The following is a 16,029-nucleotide window of genomic DNA, read 5'->3' on the forward strand; positions in this document are numbered from 1 at the left end:
GGATTCCTGAGATCTGGGCAAATTCAATCACTCTCGCATCCTGGTTGTCCTGGTCCCAGGAGAAATGCACAAAGTTGTTGCCCTCACAAAGGTGGCATCCTTGACCTCAAGGATACATCTGTGGGTAGAGGCTTGTGAAACCCCACAGAGATTACCTGTGGAGCCCTGAAAGCAGCCACTGGTGTAGAAATTGAGCATCGTGGTCACTTTCACAGCCACTGGCAGTGGATGCCCTTCATGTCCCTGTGGTGCCAAATCCTGCAGCAGCTGGTAGACCGACCAGTTCCCTGGACATGCCCAGTCTTTGGCAACACTGGTTCTCGGTCATCTGCAGGGATGAAAGGCGGTGTCTATAGACCCTGGGTCTGGCTAGACATCGACCAGCGATGGCTCATTGTGGCTCTTTGGTGGAGTGTGCAGGAGCCCCAACTGCCCCTTCATCCAGAGGGTATTGTTCCTCCCTCTGCCCAGCGAGGCACCTCAGTTATTCCCTCCTCCATCCTCTTCACTCTCTGTAGGCCACGAGGCAAACAGCTCGTTCACCAGGCTCCATGATCCTGATGTACTCCACCCTCAGGATGAAAGGGAGAGACGTGTGGGTTAGTATAGCTGCACTAAGAACCTGCCCTGGTTAAGTGTGATGGAGCATTAATGCTTCCTGGAGAGTGCTGGCCACCAGTTGGATAGCCAGAGATTAGTGTGTTGCATGGCTGCCTGAAACCCCACCTACCACCGCCCCACTCCACCTGACCGATTGGCAGCAGCTTTACCCATTGGACTGCAGGCTGTGCTCTCAGCTCAAGCACAGACATTCTCCTAACCCGCACTGCAAGGCTGCGCTATTAGCTTGTACCATGGGGGAAACTGGTCCAAACTAGGATGATGACATTGCAATCGGCTGTGAGTGCCTCCAGCAGAGACTGCTCCATGACCAGCTTTAGCAAGGAGATTGTACAACGTGCCCATTCATCCAACTGTTCTGCAGTCCACTAAAACATTCAATACTCTGCCGTCTGTGCCTAAGGGGTGAAAAGCTCTGGAGCATTCGGTGGCATTTTGATGTCTCTGTGTTGTTTCAGTGGACAGAGAAGCTAGAGGCCCGACTCCAATCATGTCAATGCAGCTGTGTCTGAACTGTGTCAGCTGCAAAGGAGTGGTCAGTTTATACAAGGTTTCCCTAATGCGTGACTGCTTCCCGCCCCCCCAACCCCACCCACACCCCAACCCATACTCTGACCCCGACCCCGCAGAGTAACCCTTGCCCCCCACCCCCCCGACCAAATAGCTTCCCTCCCCACCTCCCCAGCACGTGTTTATGCACCAGCTTCCACTGCAGGGCAGCCCTTACCCCCAAGCATCCAACACACCTCAACCGTGAAGTCCAGCAGGCGACCTAGGCCAGCGCTGTGTAACGTTACCGTGCACTCACCTCCGAGTGCCCCTCAAAGTGCAGATGGACATGTGCCCACCTGTCATGTGCTGCTGTGAAACACATGGGTGTGCAATCACACTGACATGGGTGGATGATCCAGTTGGGGGGGATAATTCGGGTGGGCTGAGCTTATGTTGATGTATTACAATGAGGTTCCTGGCATCCAATGGTGAGAAATGCAGTGGCCAACAGCAGGTGGAGTGGACAATCACAAACTGGTTTCACAGCGTGGTGAAAACGAGCTTTGGCCCACTCACACCAGCAAACATGCCCAACACCAGCGGGCACAGGAAAGCGCTGCCTTGGTCTCTTTTCTTCAGGACAGAGGATGTGAAAGAGAGATTTGATTGGAAGGTTCATCATTGCCAAGGTAAATTGGCAAACAGCATCGTTCATGCTCATTCTGACCAAGTGTTCAGGGAGAGATAGTAAAGACGTTGGTGATCCCTGGACTATCAGTTATCAATGCTTCAGTGGAGGCCACAGAGTCAGCCGAAACCATGATAGTGGAGTCAGGTCATGAGTGTAGTCATTGTATTACTGAGCCTGTAGCCTAGGTAACTGAGTACAGTTCCTGGGGAGGGAGGATGGCGATTGTTGGCTGAGTGGTTTTTAGGGGCAGAGGAGCTGATGAGGGAGCAAAGGTGCAGGAAGGTGTTGATATTTTTTCACTGCTTCCCCTGTCGGCTGATTTAACAGCCTCTTTTTAGGCCACAGCAGATGTAAACCTGTTTTTCTAACATATGGAAAGGGACAAATGGCTGGTTCAGACCTGGATCTGACAAACCCAGTCTTGTGGCTTTACCAATATGGCAGGTGGTGCACACCCTGCTGGTAATGAACTAATCTCCTGCTGGTAATGAACTAATCTCCTGCTGGTAATGAACTAATCTCCTGCTGGTAATGTACAGGCTTCCTGCTGGTAATGAACTAATCTCCTGCTGGTAATGAACTAATCTCCTGCTGGTAATGAACTAATCTCCTGTTGGTAATGTACAGGCTTCCTGCTGGTAATGAACTAATCTCCTGCTGGTAATGAACTAATCTCCTGCTGGTAATGAACTAATCTCCTGTTGGTAATGTACAGGCTTCCTGCTGGTAATGAACTAATCTCCTGCTGGTAATGAACTAATCTCCTGCTGGTAATGAACTAATCTCCTGCTGGTAATGTACAGGCTTCCTGCTGGTAATGAACTAATCTCCTGCTGGTAATGAACTAATCTCCTGCTGGTAATGAACTAATCTCCTGCTGGTGACAAGCTGGTTTCCTGCTGGTACTGAGCTGGTTTCTGAAATCCATGCTGGAGGCTTAGGAACTGCTTAGGGCCTGTAGAAGAGGCAGAGAATCATTAGGCCTCAGGTTTTGCAGTGTTCTATTACCAGCAGGATGATTGGCTTCCTCCAGACCTGGGGAATGTGAATATTTTGTGTGTTTTCTTGCTGCTTCTCTTTCAGTTCCTTATTGACAGGAGAAGCCACAAAGGCAGCGTGTCCTTGAGCAGATCGCCTGAGAGCTGAGGGGGAGAAGATAATGACTGAAAGAGATGGCTCCACCTCCGCTCCTAAACAAAGCAATCTCAGCTCTAAACTAGTGAGAGGCTGAGAGCGGATCGGAGTCTATTCACTCGGGCCCCGCTTCCAGTTCCCGTCCCCAACCCATCCACACACAGGGATGAGGTATATCAACGATGGAGCAGAAAGCGGCCTCTGGGCCCTGCTTTGGGGTGCCAGTGTCTGGGTAACCTATGGTGTGCCCCAGAGCGGCAGCAATGGGCACAATCTGGTAAGAACAGGCCTGCCTCCATGTGGACAATACAATAACCAGGTCCAGCCCAGCAGGAGAGGCAGAAGCATGGCCAGCTTACCTCAGCTGGAGGGCCAAGGTTGTCCGGAAATGTTCAAGTGTTGGGACCAGGTGTCCCACAGGCTGCAGGAGAATGAGAATGGCAGACGGCAGCTCGTGGAACTGAAGGAGATGATGTCCCAGGTACAAGAGGAGCTGAGAAGCCATCAGCATCGCATCCAAGTGCTGGAGTTGCAGGTGAGCTTGGGACCTGAGAGCAGAAGGAACTGAGAAACAAACACTATTTATAAAACACTAGGGATCTGAGGGAATCCCATCATACTCACAGCCACTAAAGTACATTTAAAGAATGGTCAATATTGTCATGTAGGAAGTGTAGCAGCCAGTTTATAAACAGCAAGATCCCATAGACGGTTACATGATAATGGCCACATAACAGCTTTTTTAGTAATGGTTGAGGAATAAATATTGGCCCCAGGGATAACTCCCCTGTGCTGGGATCTTCCTCAAACACATTACAGAGCTGAGGAGGCATCAGTTTAACCTCTCACCTGAACTACAATACCTGTCAGTGCAGCACTCCCTCAGTACTGACCCTCTGACAGTGCAGCACTCCCTCAGTACTGAGCCTCTGACAGTGCAGCACTCCCTCAGTACTGACCCTCTGATAATGCAGTGCTCCCTCCATACTGACCTACTGACAGTGCAGCACTCCCTCAGTACTGACCCTCTGACAGTGCAGTACTCCCTCAGTACTGACTCTCTGACAGTGCAGCACCCACTCAGTACTGACCCTCTGACAGTGCAGCACTCCCTCAGTACTGACCCTCTGACAGTGCAGCACTCCCTCAGTACTGACCCTCTGACAGTGCAGTACTCCCTCAGTACTGACCCTCTGACAGTGCAGCACTCCCTCAGTACTGACCCTCTGACAGTGCAGCACCCACTCAGTACTGACCCTCTGACAGTGCAGCACTCCCTCAGTACTGACCCTCCGACAGTGCAGCACTCCCTCAGTACTGACCCTGTCAAAGTGCAGCACTCCCTCAGTACTGACCCTCTGACAGTGCAGCACTCCCTCAGTACTGACCCTCTGACAGTGCAGCACTCACTCCCTCAGTGCTGACCCTCTGACAGTGCAGCACTCCCTCAGTACTGACCCTCTGACAGTGCAGCACTCCCTCAGTACTGACCCTCTGACAGTGCAGCACACCCTCAGTACTGACCCTCTGACAGTGCAGCACTCCCTCAGTACTGACCCTCTGATAATGCAGTGCTCCCTCCATACTGACCTACTGACAGTGCAGCACTCCGTCAGTACTGACCCTCTGACAGTGCAGTAAACCCTCAGTACTGACCCTCTGACAGTGCAGTACTCCCTCAGTACTGACCCTCTGACAGTGCAGCACCCTCTCAGTACTGACCCTCTGACAGTGCAGCACTCCCTCAGTACTGACCCTCTAACAGTGCAGCACCCTCTCAGTACTGACCCTCTGACAGTGCAGCACTCCCTCAGTACTGACCCTCTGACAGTGCTGCACTCCCTCAGTACTGACCCTCTGATAATGCAGTGCTCCCTCCATACTGACCTACTGACAGTGCAGCACTCCCTCAGTACTGACCCTCTGACAGTGCAGTACTCCCTCAGTACTGACCCTCTGACAGTGCAGCACCCTCTCAGTACTGACCCTCTGACAGTGCAGCACTCCCTCAGTACTGACCCTCCGACAGTGCAGCACTCCCTCAGTACTGACCCTGTCAAAGTGCAGCACTCCCTCAGTACTGACCCTCTGACAGTGCAGCACTCCCTCAGCACTGACCCTCTGACAGTGCAGCACTCCCTCAGCACTGACCCTCTGACAGTGCAGCACTCCCTCAGTACTGACCCACTGACAGTGCGGCGTTCCCTTAGTACTGACCTTCCGACAGTGCGGCGATTCCTCAGTACCGACCCTCTGATTGTGCAGCGCTCCCTCAGTACTGACCCTCTGACAGTGCAGCACTCCCTCAGTACTGACCCTCTGACAGTGCAGCACTCCCTCAGTACTGACCCTCTGACAGTGCAGCACTCCCTCAGTACTGACCCTCTGATAATGCAGTGCTCCCTCCATACTGACCTACTGACAGTGCAGCACTCCCTCAGTACTGACCCTCTGACAGTGCAGTACTCCCTCAGTACTGACCCTCTGACAGTGCAGCACCCTCTCAGTACTGACCCTCTGACAGTGCAGCACTCCCTCAGTACTGACCCTCTGACAGTGCAGCACCCTCTCAGTACTGACCCCCTGACAGTGCAGCACTCCCTCAGTACTGACCCTCCGACAGTGCAGCACTCCCTCAGTACTGACCCTGTCACAGTGCAGCACTCCCTCAGTACTGACCCTCTGACAGTGCAGCACTCCCTCAGTACTGACCCTCTGACAGTGCAGCACTCACTCCCTCAGTGCTGACCCTCTGACAGTGCAGCACTCCCTCAGTACTGACCCTCTGACAGTGCAGCACTGCCTCAGTACTGACCCTCGGACAGTGCAGCACTCCCTCAGTACTCACCCTCTGACAGTGCAGCACTCCCTCAGTACTCACCCTCTGACAGTGCAGCACTCACTCCCTCAGTGCTGACCCTCTGACAGTGCAGCACTCCCTCAGTACTCACCCTCTGACAGTGCAGCACTCCCTCAGTACTGACCCTCTGACAGTGCAGCATTCCCTCAGTACTGACCCTCTGACAGTGCAGCACTCCCTCAGTACTGACCCTCTGACAGTGCTGAACTCCCTCGGTCCTCATCCTCCGACAGTGCAGCACTCCCTCAGCACTGACCCTCCGACAGTGCAGCACTCCCTCAGTACTGACCCTCTGACAGTGCGGCGTTCCCTTACTACTGACGTTGCGACAGTGCGGCGATTCCTCAGTACCGACCCTCTGATTGTGCAGCGCTCCCTCAGTACTGACCCTCTGACAGTGCAGCACTCCCTCAGTACTGACCCTCTGACAGTGCAGCACTCCCTCAGTACTGACCCTCTGACAGTGCAGCACTGCCTCAGTACTGACCCTCTGACAGTGCAGCACTCCCTCAGTACTGACCCTCTGACAGTGCAGCAATCCCTCAGTACTGACCCTCTGACAGTGCAGCACTCACTCCCTCAGTGCTGACCCTCTGACAGTGCAGCACTCCCTCAGTACTCACCCTCTGACAGTGCAGCACTCCCTCAGTACTGACCCTCTGACAGTGCAGCACTCCCTCAGTACTGACCCTCTGACAGTGCAGCGCTCCCTCAGTACTGATCCTCCGACAGTGCTGTGCTCCCTCGGTCCTCATCCTCCGACAGTGCAGCACTCCCTCAGCACTGACCCTCCGACAGTGCAGCACTCCCTCAGTACTGACCCACTGACAGTGCGGCGTTCCCTTAGTACTGACCTTCCGACAGTGCGGCGATTCCTCAGTACCGACCCTCTGATTGTGCAGCGCTCCCTCAGTACTGACACTCTGACAGTGCTGCACTACCTCAGTACTGACCCTCTGACAGTGCAGCAATCCCTCAGTACTGACCCTCTGACAGTGCAGCACTCCCTCAGTACTGACCCTCTGACAGTGCAGCACTCCCTCAGTACTGACCCTCTGACAGTGCAGCACTCCCTCAGTACTGACCCTCTGACAGTGTAGCACCCCCTCAGCACTGACCCTCCAACAGTGCAGCACTCCCTCAGTACTGATCCTCTGACAGTGCAGCACTCCCTCAGTACTGACCCTCAGACAGTGCAGCACTCCCTCAGTACTGACTCTATGACAGTGCAGCACTCACTCCCTCAGTGCTGACCCTCTGACAGTGCAGCACTCCCTCAGTACTGACCCTCTGACAGTGCAGCACTCCCTCAGTACTGACCCTCTGACAATGCAGCACTCCCTCAGTACTGACCATCTGACAGTGCAGCACTCCCTCAGTACTGACCCTCTGACAGTGCAGCGCTCCCTCAGTACTGACCCTCTGACAGTGCAGACCTCCCTCAGTACTGACCCTCTGACAGTGCAGCACTCCCTCAGTACTGACCCTCTGACAGTGCAGCACTCCCTCAGTACTGACCCACTGACAGTGTAGCACCCCCTCAGTACTGACCCTCTGACAGTGCAGCACTCCCTCAGTACTGACCCTCTGACAGTGCAGCACTCCCTCAGTACTGACCCTCTGACAGTGCAGCACTCCCTCAGTACTGACCCTCTGACAGTGTAGCACCCTCTCAGTACTGCCCCTCTGACAGTGCAGCACCCTCTCAGTACTGACCCTCCGACAGTGCAGCACTCCCTCAGACATAGACAGGTTAAGTGAATGGGCAAAAATTTGTCAGATCAAGAATAATCTGAGAAACTGTGAACTTGTCCAATTTGGTATGAAAAATAGAAAAGCAGCAAATTATTTAAGTGGATAGAGATTGCAGAACTTGGTGATACAGAGGGATCTGGATGTCCTGGTACATGAATCAGAAAAGTTAGTGTGCAGGTACAGCAAGTGATTAGGAAGGCAAATGGAATGTTGGTGTTTATTGGAAGGGGAATGGAATATAAAAGTATGGAAGTTTTACTACAGCTGTACAGGGTCCTGGTGAGGCCACATCTGGAATAGTGTGTACAGATATATTCTCATTATTTGAAAAAAAGATAAAAGATAAAATTGTATTAGGAACAGTTGAGGGAATGTTTACTTAGAGCTGGGCAAGTTGAGAGAGCAGTTAATAAAGCATATGGTATCCTAGGTTTTATTAATAGGGGATAAAAGCAAAATACTGCAGATGCTGGAAATCTGAAACAAAAACAGAAATTGCTGGAAAAACTCAGCAGGTCTGACAGCATCTGTGGAGAGAAAGACAGAGTTAATGTTTCGAGTTTGTAGGACCCTTCTTCAGAGCTCTGGTACTGAGCACAAGGGAAAGGACGTGATGTTGAAATTGTGCATAGGCCTCATCTGGAGTACTGCATCGAGTTCTGGGTGCCATACTTGAGGAAGAATGTGAAGCATTGGAGAGAGTACAGAGGAGATTCACAAGAATGATTCCTGGGATGAAGAACTGTAACTATGAGGATAGATTGGAGATGTTGGGACTGTATTCCTTGGAGAAAAGAAGGCTGAGAGGAGACTTGAGGTATTCAAGATCCTGAGGTTTATGGACAGGGTAAACAGTGAGAAACTGTTCCCACTCAAGAGAACATCAAGAACTAGAGGGCACAGATTCAAAATAATTAGCAAAAGGTGTAAATGTGTTGTGAGAAAAAAAATTTCACCTAGAGGGTGGTTGGAATCTGGAAGAAACTTCCTGAGAGGGTGGTGGAGGCAGGTTCGATCGAGGCATTCAATAGGGAATTGGATTGATACCTGAAAAGAGAGAATGTGCTAGGTTACAGGGATAAGGCAGGGGAGTGGGACTAGGTGAAAATGCTCTTTCAGAGAGCCAGTGCAAATTTGATGGGCCAAATGGCCTCTTTCTGCACTGTAAAGATTCTGTGATTGTGTGAACTCATTCCTGGGGTAAAGAGTTTATCCTATGAGGAAGGGTTGAGTAGGTTGGGATATACCCATTGGGGTTTAGGAGAATGAGAGGTGATCTTATTGAAACATATAAGATCCTGAGGGGAGTAGATAGGGTGGATACCAGGAGGATGTTTCCTCTTGTGGGGAAGACTAGAACCAGGGGAGACAGTTTAAGAATAAGAGGTCTGCCTTTAAGACAGAGATAAGGAGAAATGTTTTCTCTCAGAGGGTCATTCGTATGTGGATTTCTCGTCCCCAAAAAGCAATGGATGCTGAGTCTTTTAATTTATTCAAGGCAGATTTAAATAAATTTTTGATCAACAAAGGAGTCGAGGATTACGGGGAAGAGACAGGAAAGTGGAGTTGAGACCACAACCAGATCAGCCACGATTTTATCTAATGATGGAGCGGGCTGGAAGGGCCGAATGGCCTACTCCTGCTCCTAAGTTACTGTGTTCCTAACTCTCCCCTCATTCTGCTCTGATCCAAGGGAAACAGCCCCAGCTTCTCCAGCCTAACCTGAAGGCTAAATTACCCCAATTCTTGTCCCATTCTGATGAGTTTCCTCTACCCCCTCTCTCAAGGACCCATACATCCTTCCCAAAGTGTGATGACCAAAACTGGGTCAAATGTTCCAATTGTTGCCTATGTTCTGATCCTAGATTAGACCCCCGGGTTTTTGGTAGGATCCAATTAGGGAGCAGTACACCACCCAGGACAAAGCAGCTTGATTGGCACCACATCCACAAACGTTCACTCCCTCCACCACCGACGCACAGTAGCAGCAGTGTGTGTACTATCTACAAGATGCACTGCAGGAATTCACCAAGGCTCTTTAGGCAGCACCCTCCAAACCCACGACCACTACCATCTAGAAGGACAAGGGCAGCAGACACATGGGAACACCACCACCTGGAAATTCCCCTCCAAGTCACTCACCGCCCTGACTTGGAAATATATCACTGTTCCTTCACTGTCGCTGGGTCAAAATCCTGGAACTCCCTCCCTAACAGCACTGTGGGTGTACCGACACCACATGGACTGCAGCAGCTCAAGAAGGCAGCTCACCACCACCTTCTCAAGGGGAACTAGGGATGGGCAATAAATGCTGGCCTAGCCAGCGAAGCCCACATCCTGTGAATGAACAAAAAAAAAGTAACTTTTTGTTTGAAGTAGACAAAATTTGAGATTCAAGACTCTTGCTAAGAGAATAAAGGCAACAGGATTGCAGAGTCTTTCAACAAAAAAAATAAACTTTACTATACAAGGTCAGAAAAACTAAACAATTTACAGTATCTCTTACACTCTAAAATCAGGGTTAATATGAGCTACAAGTGAATTAAAAGACAAACTGTGGTCAAACTCTACATTGCATAATAAATGTCAAATGCTACCAAGACAGATTCCATGGATTTCCCAGCAATCCACCCAGATGTCAGTAAACACTGTCAGTCAACTAGTCTCATCGAAACTCGGTCCCTCTCATGAGGGATTCCAATCTTCACCTTTGAAGAACTAGCCTGAGGTTCTCAGGATTATATTCGCTGGAGTTCAGAAGAATGAGGGGGGATCTCATAGAAACCTATAAAATTTTAACAGGACCAGACAGGGTAGATGCAGGAAGGATGTGGTCAAAATGGAGCCAGTGACTCGTCTCTGCTCAGATGGAAATTTCTCTTCACTGTTCCATGGATGTTATTAAGATGCTTTTCATGCTCACACGAAAGGGTTTGGTATTCCTAAACAAAAACAAAAACAGAATTACCTGGAAAAACTCAGCAGGTCTGGCAGCATCAGCGGAGAAGAAAAGAGTTGACGTTTCGAGTCCTCATGACCCTTCGACAGAACTTGGTATTCCTGTTTGTTTTAATCTTTGAACATTTTAAAGTCTTTTAGTTTCTCCTGATCTCCTTCCAAACGGGGCTTATTTAATTCTCCAATTTGAATTCCCCATTCTGGATTTTTATTTTTCTTTCCAATGCTTTGAATCTTTCACACAAAGTCACAAAACCCATCATTCCGATAGTGCTGGGTTTTAAAAAGCCTTTAGTTAGTTTTCCACTTTGCCTGTATTCCTGATGCTGTATCCTGTGTCTGAACACTGGCCAGCACTTTGGGTTTGGTGTCAGGTGTCATTAACCCTTTAAAATCACATTGTGACCTCAGTCTTTCCTGTTGGAAAACTTCACTGGACAATTCTACAGCCTTTGCACTGTCCACTATTGAGGTGGACACAGTATTTTTACTTGAGTCAATTCTTTGCTCAACTGGATCACAAATGGGCTCCTTGCTTTTACTCACAGGAACAACTTTGGGACAGTGACACTCTCTCCCAGATTGTGGAAAAATTATACTGCCCACTAAATCATCACCCAATATATTTATAGTCTACATATAAATATAGTCTACATTTTTAATGGGTAATTCAGAAAATAGTTCCAAGCACAGAAGGCCCCTTCTTTAGAGCTCATCTTAAATTGACCCTATACAATGGGAATTAAGCACATGCTTCCCCTCAATACCCTGTATTAATAATTCTGATTTAGTAAACTAGTTGAGGAGATGTCCAAATCCTTTGCTAACCATAAGCTCTGAGCTGAACCAGAATCTCTCAGGATAACTATCTTTCATGGCTCTTTCTTGGACAAAAATGAAGTGATTTCTGCTTCTGATGTAAACCTCTTACAATTCTTTGCAGCTCTGTCTATTCCCACTGTGAAACCATTCAAAAGCAATGGGTTTCTCACACGTTTCACTTTATGGTACAGATTTCTCTAAGGAAATTCCGGTCACTGGCGCTAGTGCCACTGTTTTAACATCCATTCCCTTAACGATACTGTCTTTTCTGAAGACTCCTTGAGCGTCCGTATTACTGTCTGTATTACTGCCATCGGTTTACCATTCAGCTTCCAACATTGGTTTTGAGATGCCCTGTCTTATGCCAATAAAGGCATATTGGTTTTTAACATCTTTTTTTTAATCTCTGTGCTGTCATTTTCATTAACTGCAGCAGCTCCTCCTGCCTTCTCACTTAAACTAAACTCTGTTCCATTCCTCCAGCTTCCCCGTGGGTTTACAAATGGAGATCTACTGCCCCCTAGCTGCCTATCTGATATATCCACCAAGCTGCCAGAATCGCTGCTTCCTGTACCTTGGAAACATTTGGGGCAGAATTTTCCCCCAGTAGGGGAGGGGGAGGTTGTGCGGGGGTGGGTGGGAACGGACACAACCTTAAGGTTGGACGGGCAGCTCATTTAACTATTTTAATTAGTTCCTAACTGGCCTTAATGGGCCTTTGACAGCTCGGCAGCCCAGTCGGTTGTAAATCTAAATGATGCGGGGACACCTGCCCAATGTCATTTTACACATCGGTGAGCAGGCCCCACCCCTGCTCGCCCACCAGGAAATTCTCCCCTTGCTCTTCCAGGTGGTGCCTGATAGCTTTTGGGGTGCTGTTGTGAAATCCCTCCATTATTATTAGCTCTCTCACATTCTCAAAAGTTTGCTCTAACTTCATTGATTAAAACCACCCATCAAACAGCATTTCGCTTCCCCCCCCCAGCAAATCCCACAAACGTTTCTTTCGTTCTTTTCTTTAAAGTCTGAAATTTCAACCGATCTGTTTCAGGGACAATCTCAGCAGAGTCCTCGTGTCCTTGGCCACTTTAGCTTTGCAGCCACATTTTCATATGAGATAAAGTATCTCTCAACTCCAGCCTCAGTGAATTTAGGCAATAGGCGAAGAGTGAAGACTTTTTATTATGTCAAAGTTCGGAGTGGGACTCGACACATCTTCTGAACTATTAGACTCTCCTTCACCCCGTAACCTGAGCTGTTCTCTAACCAGTTCATACTGTCTGATTTCTTTCTCTGAAGCTCTCAATCTATTTCCTTATCTCTTTCTTCTCTTGCTAACTTCTCTCTCTGTAGTTCAAGCTGAAGCTTTCACATCTCTCTCTTACCTTTTTCAAGTTCAAGTTTCTGTATTTCTCTATCTCTTTCCATCTAAAGCTGCACCTGAATTCTAGCCAAATCAACTGAATTGCTATCTAGATTAACTTTTCCTTCCTCCAATTCCAGAAGCTGTGCTACTGCATCAATTATATCTGCTTTCTTAGCCCCTGCACTTAACTCTAACTTCAACTTTTCTGCTGATGCGATCACCCTGGCTTTGGTTAATTGTTGTAACTCACTCGGGGATAAATCTGTCCTCTCTGGAAAAGTCATAGCAATTGACAGAACCATGCTGCCTTTCAATCAGTATAGTAAATTTCACCGTGGAAATCTTATCAATCTTAACCTCAGCAAGTATCACCGTTGGTATCCGCCTGTAGATGCAAGATCTTGCAAGAGTCCCCGATTTAGGTTCTGATCCTCGGCCAGGCCCCCAAATTTCTGGTACCATTCACTTCGGAGCCAATGTTTTGTTTAAGAACATAAGAAATAGGAGCAGGAGTAGGCCATTCGGCCCCTCAAGCCTGCCCTGCTATTCAATAAGATCATGGCTGATCTGTCCCAGGCCTCAACTCCTCTTTCGTGCCAGCTCCTCATAGCCCTCAACTCCCCGATATTTGAAAAATCTGTCCACCTCCTCTTTAAATATTATCAGTGATCTAACCTCCACAGCTCTCTGAGGGAGAGAATTCCAGACTTTCATGACCCTCTGAGAGAAGAAATCCCTTCGCATCTCAGTTTTAAATGAGTGTCCCCTTATTCTGTAACTATGTCCCCTGGTGCGAGATTCCCTCACTAGTGGAAACATCTTCTCAACATCTACCCTGTCAAAACCCCTCAGAATCTTGTACGTTTCAATAAGATCATCCCTCATTCTTCTAAACTCTAATGAATAAAGGCTTAAACTGTTTAGCCGTTCTTGATAAGTTAACTCCTTCATCCCAGGAATCAGCCTAGTGAATCTCTTTTGAACTGCCTCCAAAGCCAGTATATCCTTTCTTAAATACGGGGACCAAAACTGTACTCAGTACTCCAGGTGCAGCCTCACCAATGCCCTGTACAGTTGTAACAAGTCTTCCCAATTTTTAAACTCCAATCCCCTAGCAATACAGGCCAAAATTCCATTTGCCTTCTTAATTACTTGCTGCACCTGCATGCTAACTCCATGTGTTTCATGCACAAGAACAGCCAGATCCCTCTGTGCTGCACTATTTTGGAGTCTCTCTGCATTTAAATAATAGTCTCCCTTTTGATTTTTGTTACCAAAATGCATGACCTCACACTTTCCTACATTAAAACTCCATCCACCAAGTTTTTGCCCACTCACTCAACCTGTCTATATCCTCTTGCAGATTCTTTATGCCCTCAGCACTACATGCCCTCCCAGCTATTTTTGTATTGTCAGCAAATCTGGATACATCACACTCTGCCCCTCCTCCAAGTCATTAATATAGATAGTAAATAATTGAGACTCTAGGACTGATCCTTGCAGCACTCCACTATTTACGTCTTTTCAACCTGAAAAAGACCCATTAATCCCAACTCGTCTTCTGTGTGCTAAACAAACCTCAATTCATGCTAATGCATTACCCCAATACCGTGAGCTCCTATCTTGTGCAATAACCTTTAATGTGGCACCTTATTAAATGCCTTCTGGAAATCCAAATACACTACATCTACTGGTTCCCCTTTATCAACTCTGCTTGTTATATCCTCAAAGAACACTAGCAAATCTGTCAAACATGATTTCCCTTTCACAAAACCATGTTGATTCTGTTTGATTGAGTTAAGCTTTTCTCTATGTCCTGCTATTTCTTCCTTAATAATGGACTCTAGCATTTTCCCAACAACAGATGTTAGGCTGACTGGCCTATAGTTTCCTGCTTTTTGTCTCCCTCCCTTCTTGAACAGGGGCATCACATTAGCAGTTTTCCCATCTGCAGGGACCCTCCCGGGATCCAGTGAGTTCTGGAATATTTCGTCCAATGCCTCCACTATCTCTGCAGCCACTTCCTTTAAAACCCTTGGGTGCAGACCATCAGGTCCTGGTGACTTGTCTGCCTTTAGTCCCATTAGTTTGTCAAATACTTTGTCCCTCGTGATAGAGATGGTTACAAGATCTTTCCTCCTATTAGCTCCTTGCTTATCTGATATCTTTGGGGTGTTTATAGTGTCCTCCACTGTGAAGACTGATGTAAAATATTGATTTAAATTATCTGCCCTGTTCATTTGAGAAGGTAGCTAAACAGGTGAACTGGCCAAAGGAAAACTGGACATTGCCCATGCAGAGCAAATTGACGTAGAGCACAAGAGATTTATGCTTCACTGTCAGAGGAGGTTTCTAGGGATTATGACATGGTGAAAAAGGCCATTTTGAATGTATATAAGTTGGTCCCTGAAGCACACAGACAAAAGTTTTGAAATGTAAGGAAACAGCCTGGGCAAACTTACATCTGAATTTGAAAGGATTAAGCAAAGTAGTTTTGACAGGTGGATTCGAGCATTAGGAGTTGAAATTACTCATGGGGCAGAATTTTGCCCTTGATGGGCGGGTGGGCAGCCGATTGCCGCTGAAATGGGTCGTGCTGCCATTTTGCACCCAGTGGGTTAGTGACTCCCATGGACAATGGGAAAATTGAATCGGCGGTGTTCAGTCCGCCGGTTCCAATAGGGAACTGACAGTTTGTATAAAGAGGGGCCAGGCAGCCTGCTGGAGGCAGTTCACCATGGCCACATGAAGAGAGAGAGAGGCAGCTGTCCCAGGACAGGACAGGAGCAGGATGAGGAGGAGGTGGGCAGGCTGCAGGAGAGGCCAGCAGTGGGGAGGGGGGGGGCATTGTGCCCCTCGGTTCTCAGGTGCCTGCCTTGCTGTCCTCCTCCAAGAGGTGTCCAGCCATCGGGGTATATTGTATCTGGAGGATGGGAGCAGAAGATCTCCCCCACATCACCAGGCAGGCGTGGGAGGAGGTGGGTGATGCTGTCAGTGCCCATGATGATGTGTGGCACACAGGCACCCAGTGCTGCAAGAGATTCAATGATTTGCTGCGCTCTGGAAGGGTGAGGACCATGTCAGCCTTGACCATTTGACCCAGCAGGTAGCCTTAGCCTTTGAGGCCCCACCACCCCCATGTCTTGCTGTCGTTACTGCATTGGGCATTTGGCACACGCTGGGTGGGCAAACAGATAGTGACCATGCTGACATCAGCCTTAGTGGTTGAGGAGAAGATGGGTTCTCCCCGCAGCATATGTTGGTGTTTGTCGCATTTGAATAATCTGGGGGCAACCTGCAGGGGAGGCAGCTAGACACATACTCAGAACT

General features: G+C 48.6%; 1 protein-coding gene across 1 annotated transcript in view; it reads left to right on the forward strand.

Moving 5' to 3' along the window:
- Positions 1 to 3,104: 3,104 nt before the first annotated feature.
- LOC121289018 (angiopoietin-2-like) overlaps positions 3,105 to 16,029 on the forward strand; it is a 33,841-nt gene continuing 20,916 nt past the window's right edge. Inside the window, exon 1 of the mRNA XM_041207910.1 lies at positions 3,105 to 3,473. Coding sequence (XP_041063844.1) covers positions 3,105 to 3,473 — 369 coding nt within the window. The remainder of the gene's footprint in view (positions 3,474 to 16,029) is intronic.

Source organism: Carcharodon carcharias, chromosome 2, assembly GCF_017639515.1.
Source record: "Carcharodon carcharias isolate sCarCar2 chromosome 2, sCarCar2.pri, whole genome shotgun sequence".
NCBI classification, from domain to species: Eukaryota; Metazoa; Chordata; class Chondrichthyes; order Lamniformes; family Lamnidae; genus Carcharodon; species Carcharodon carcharias.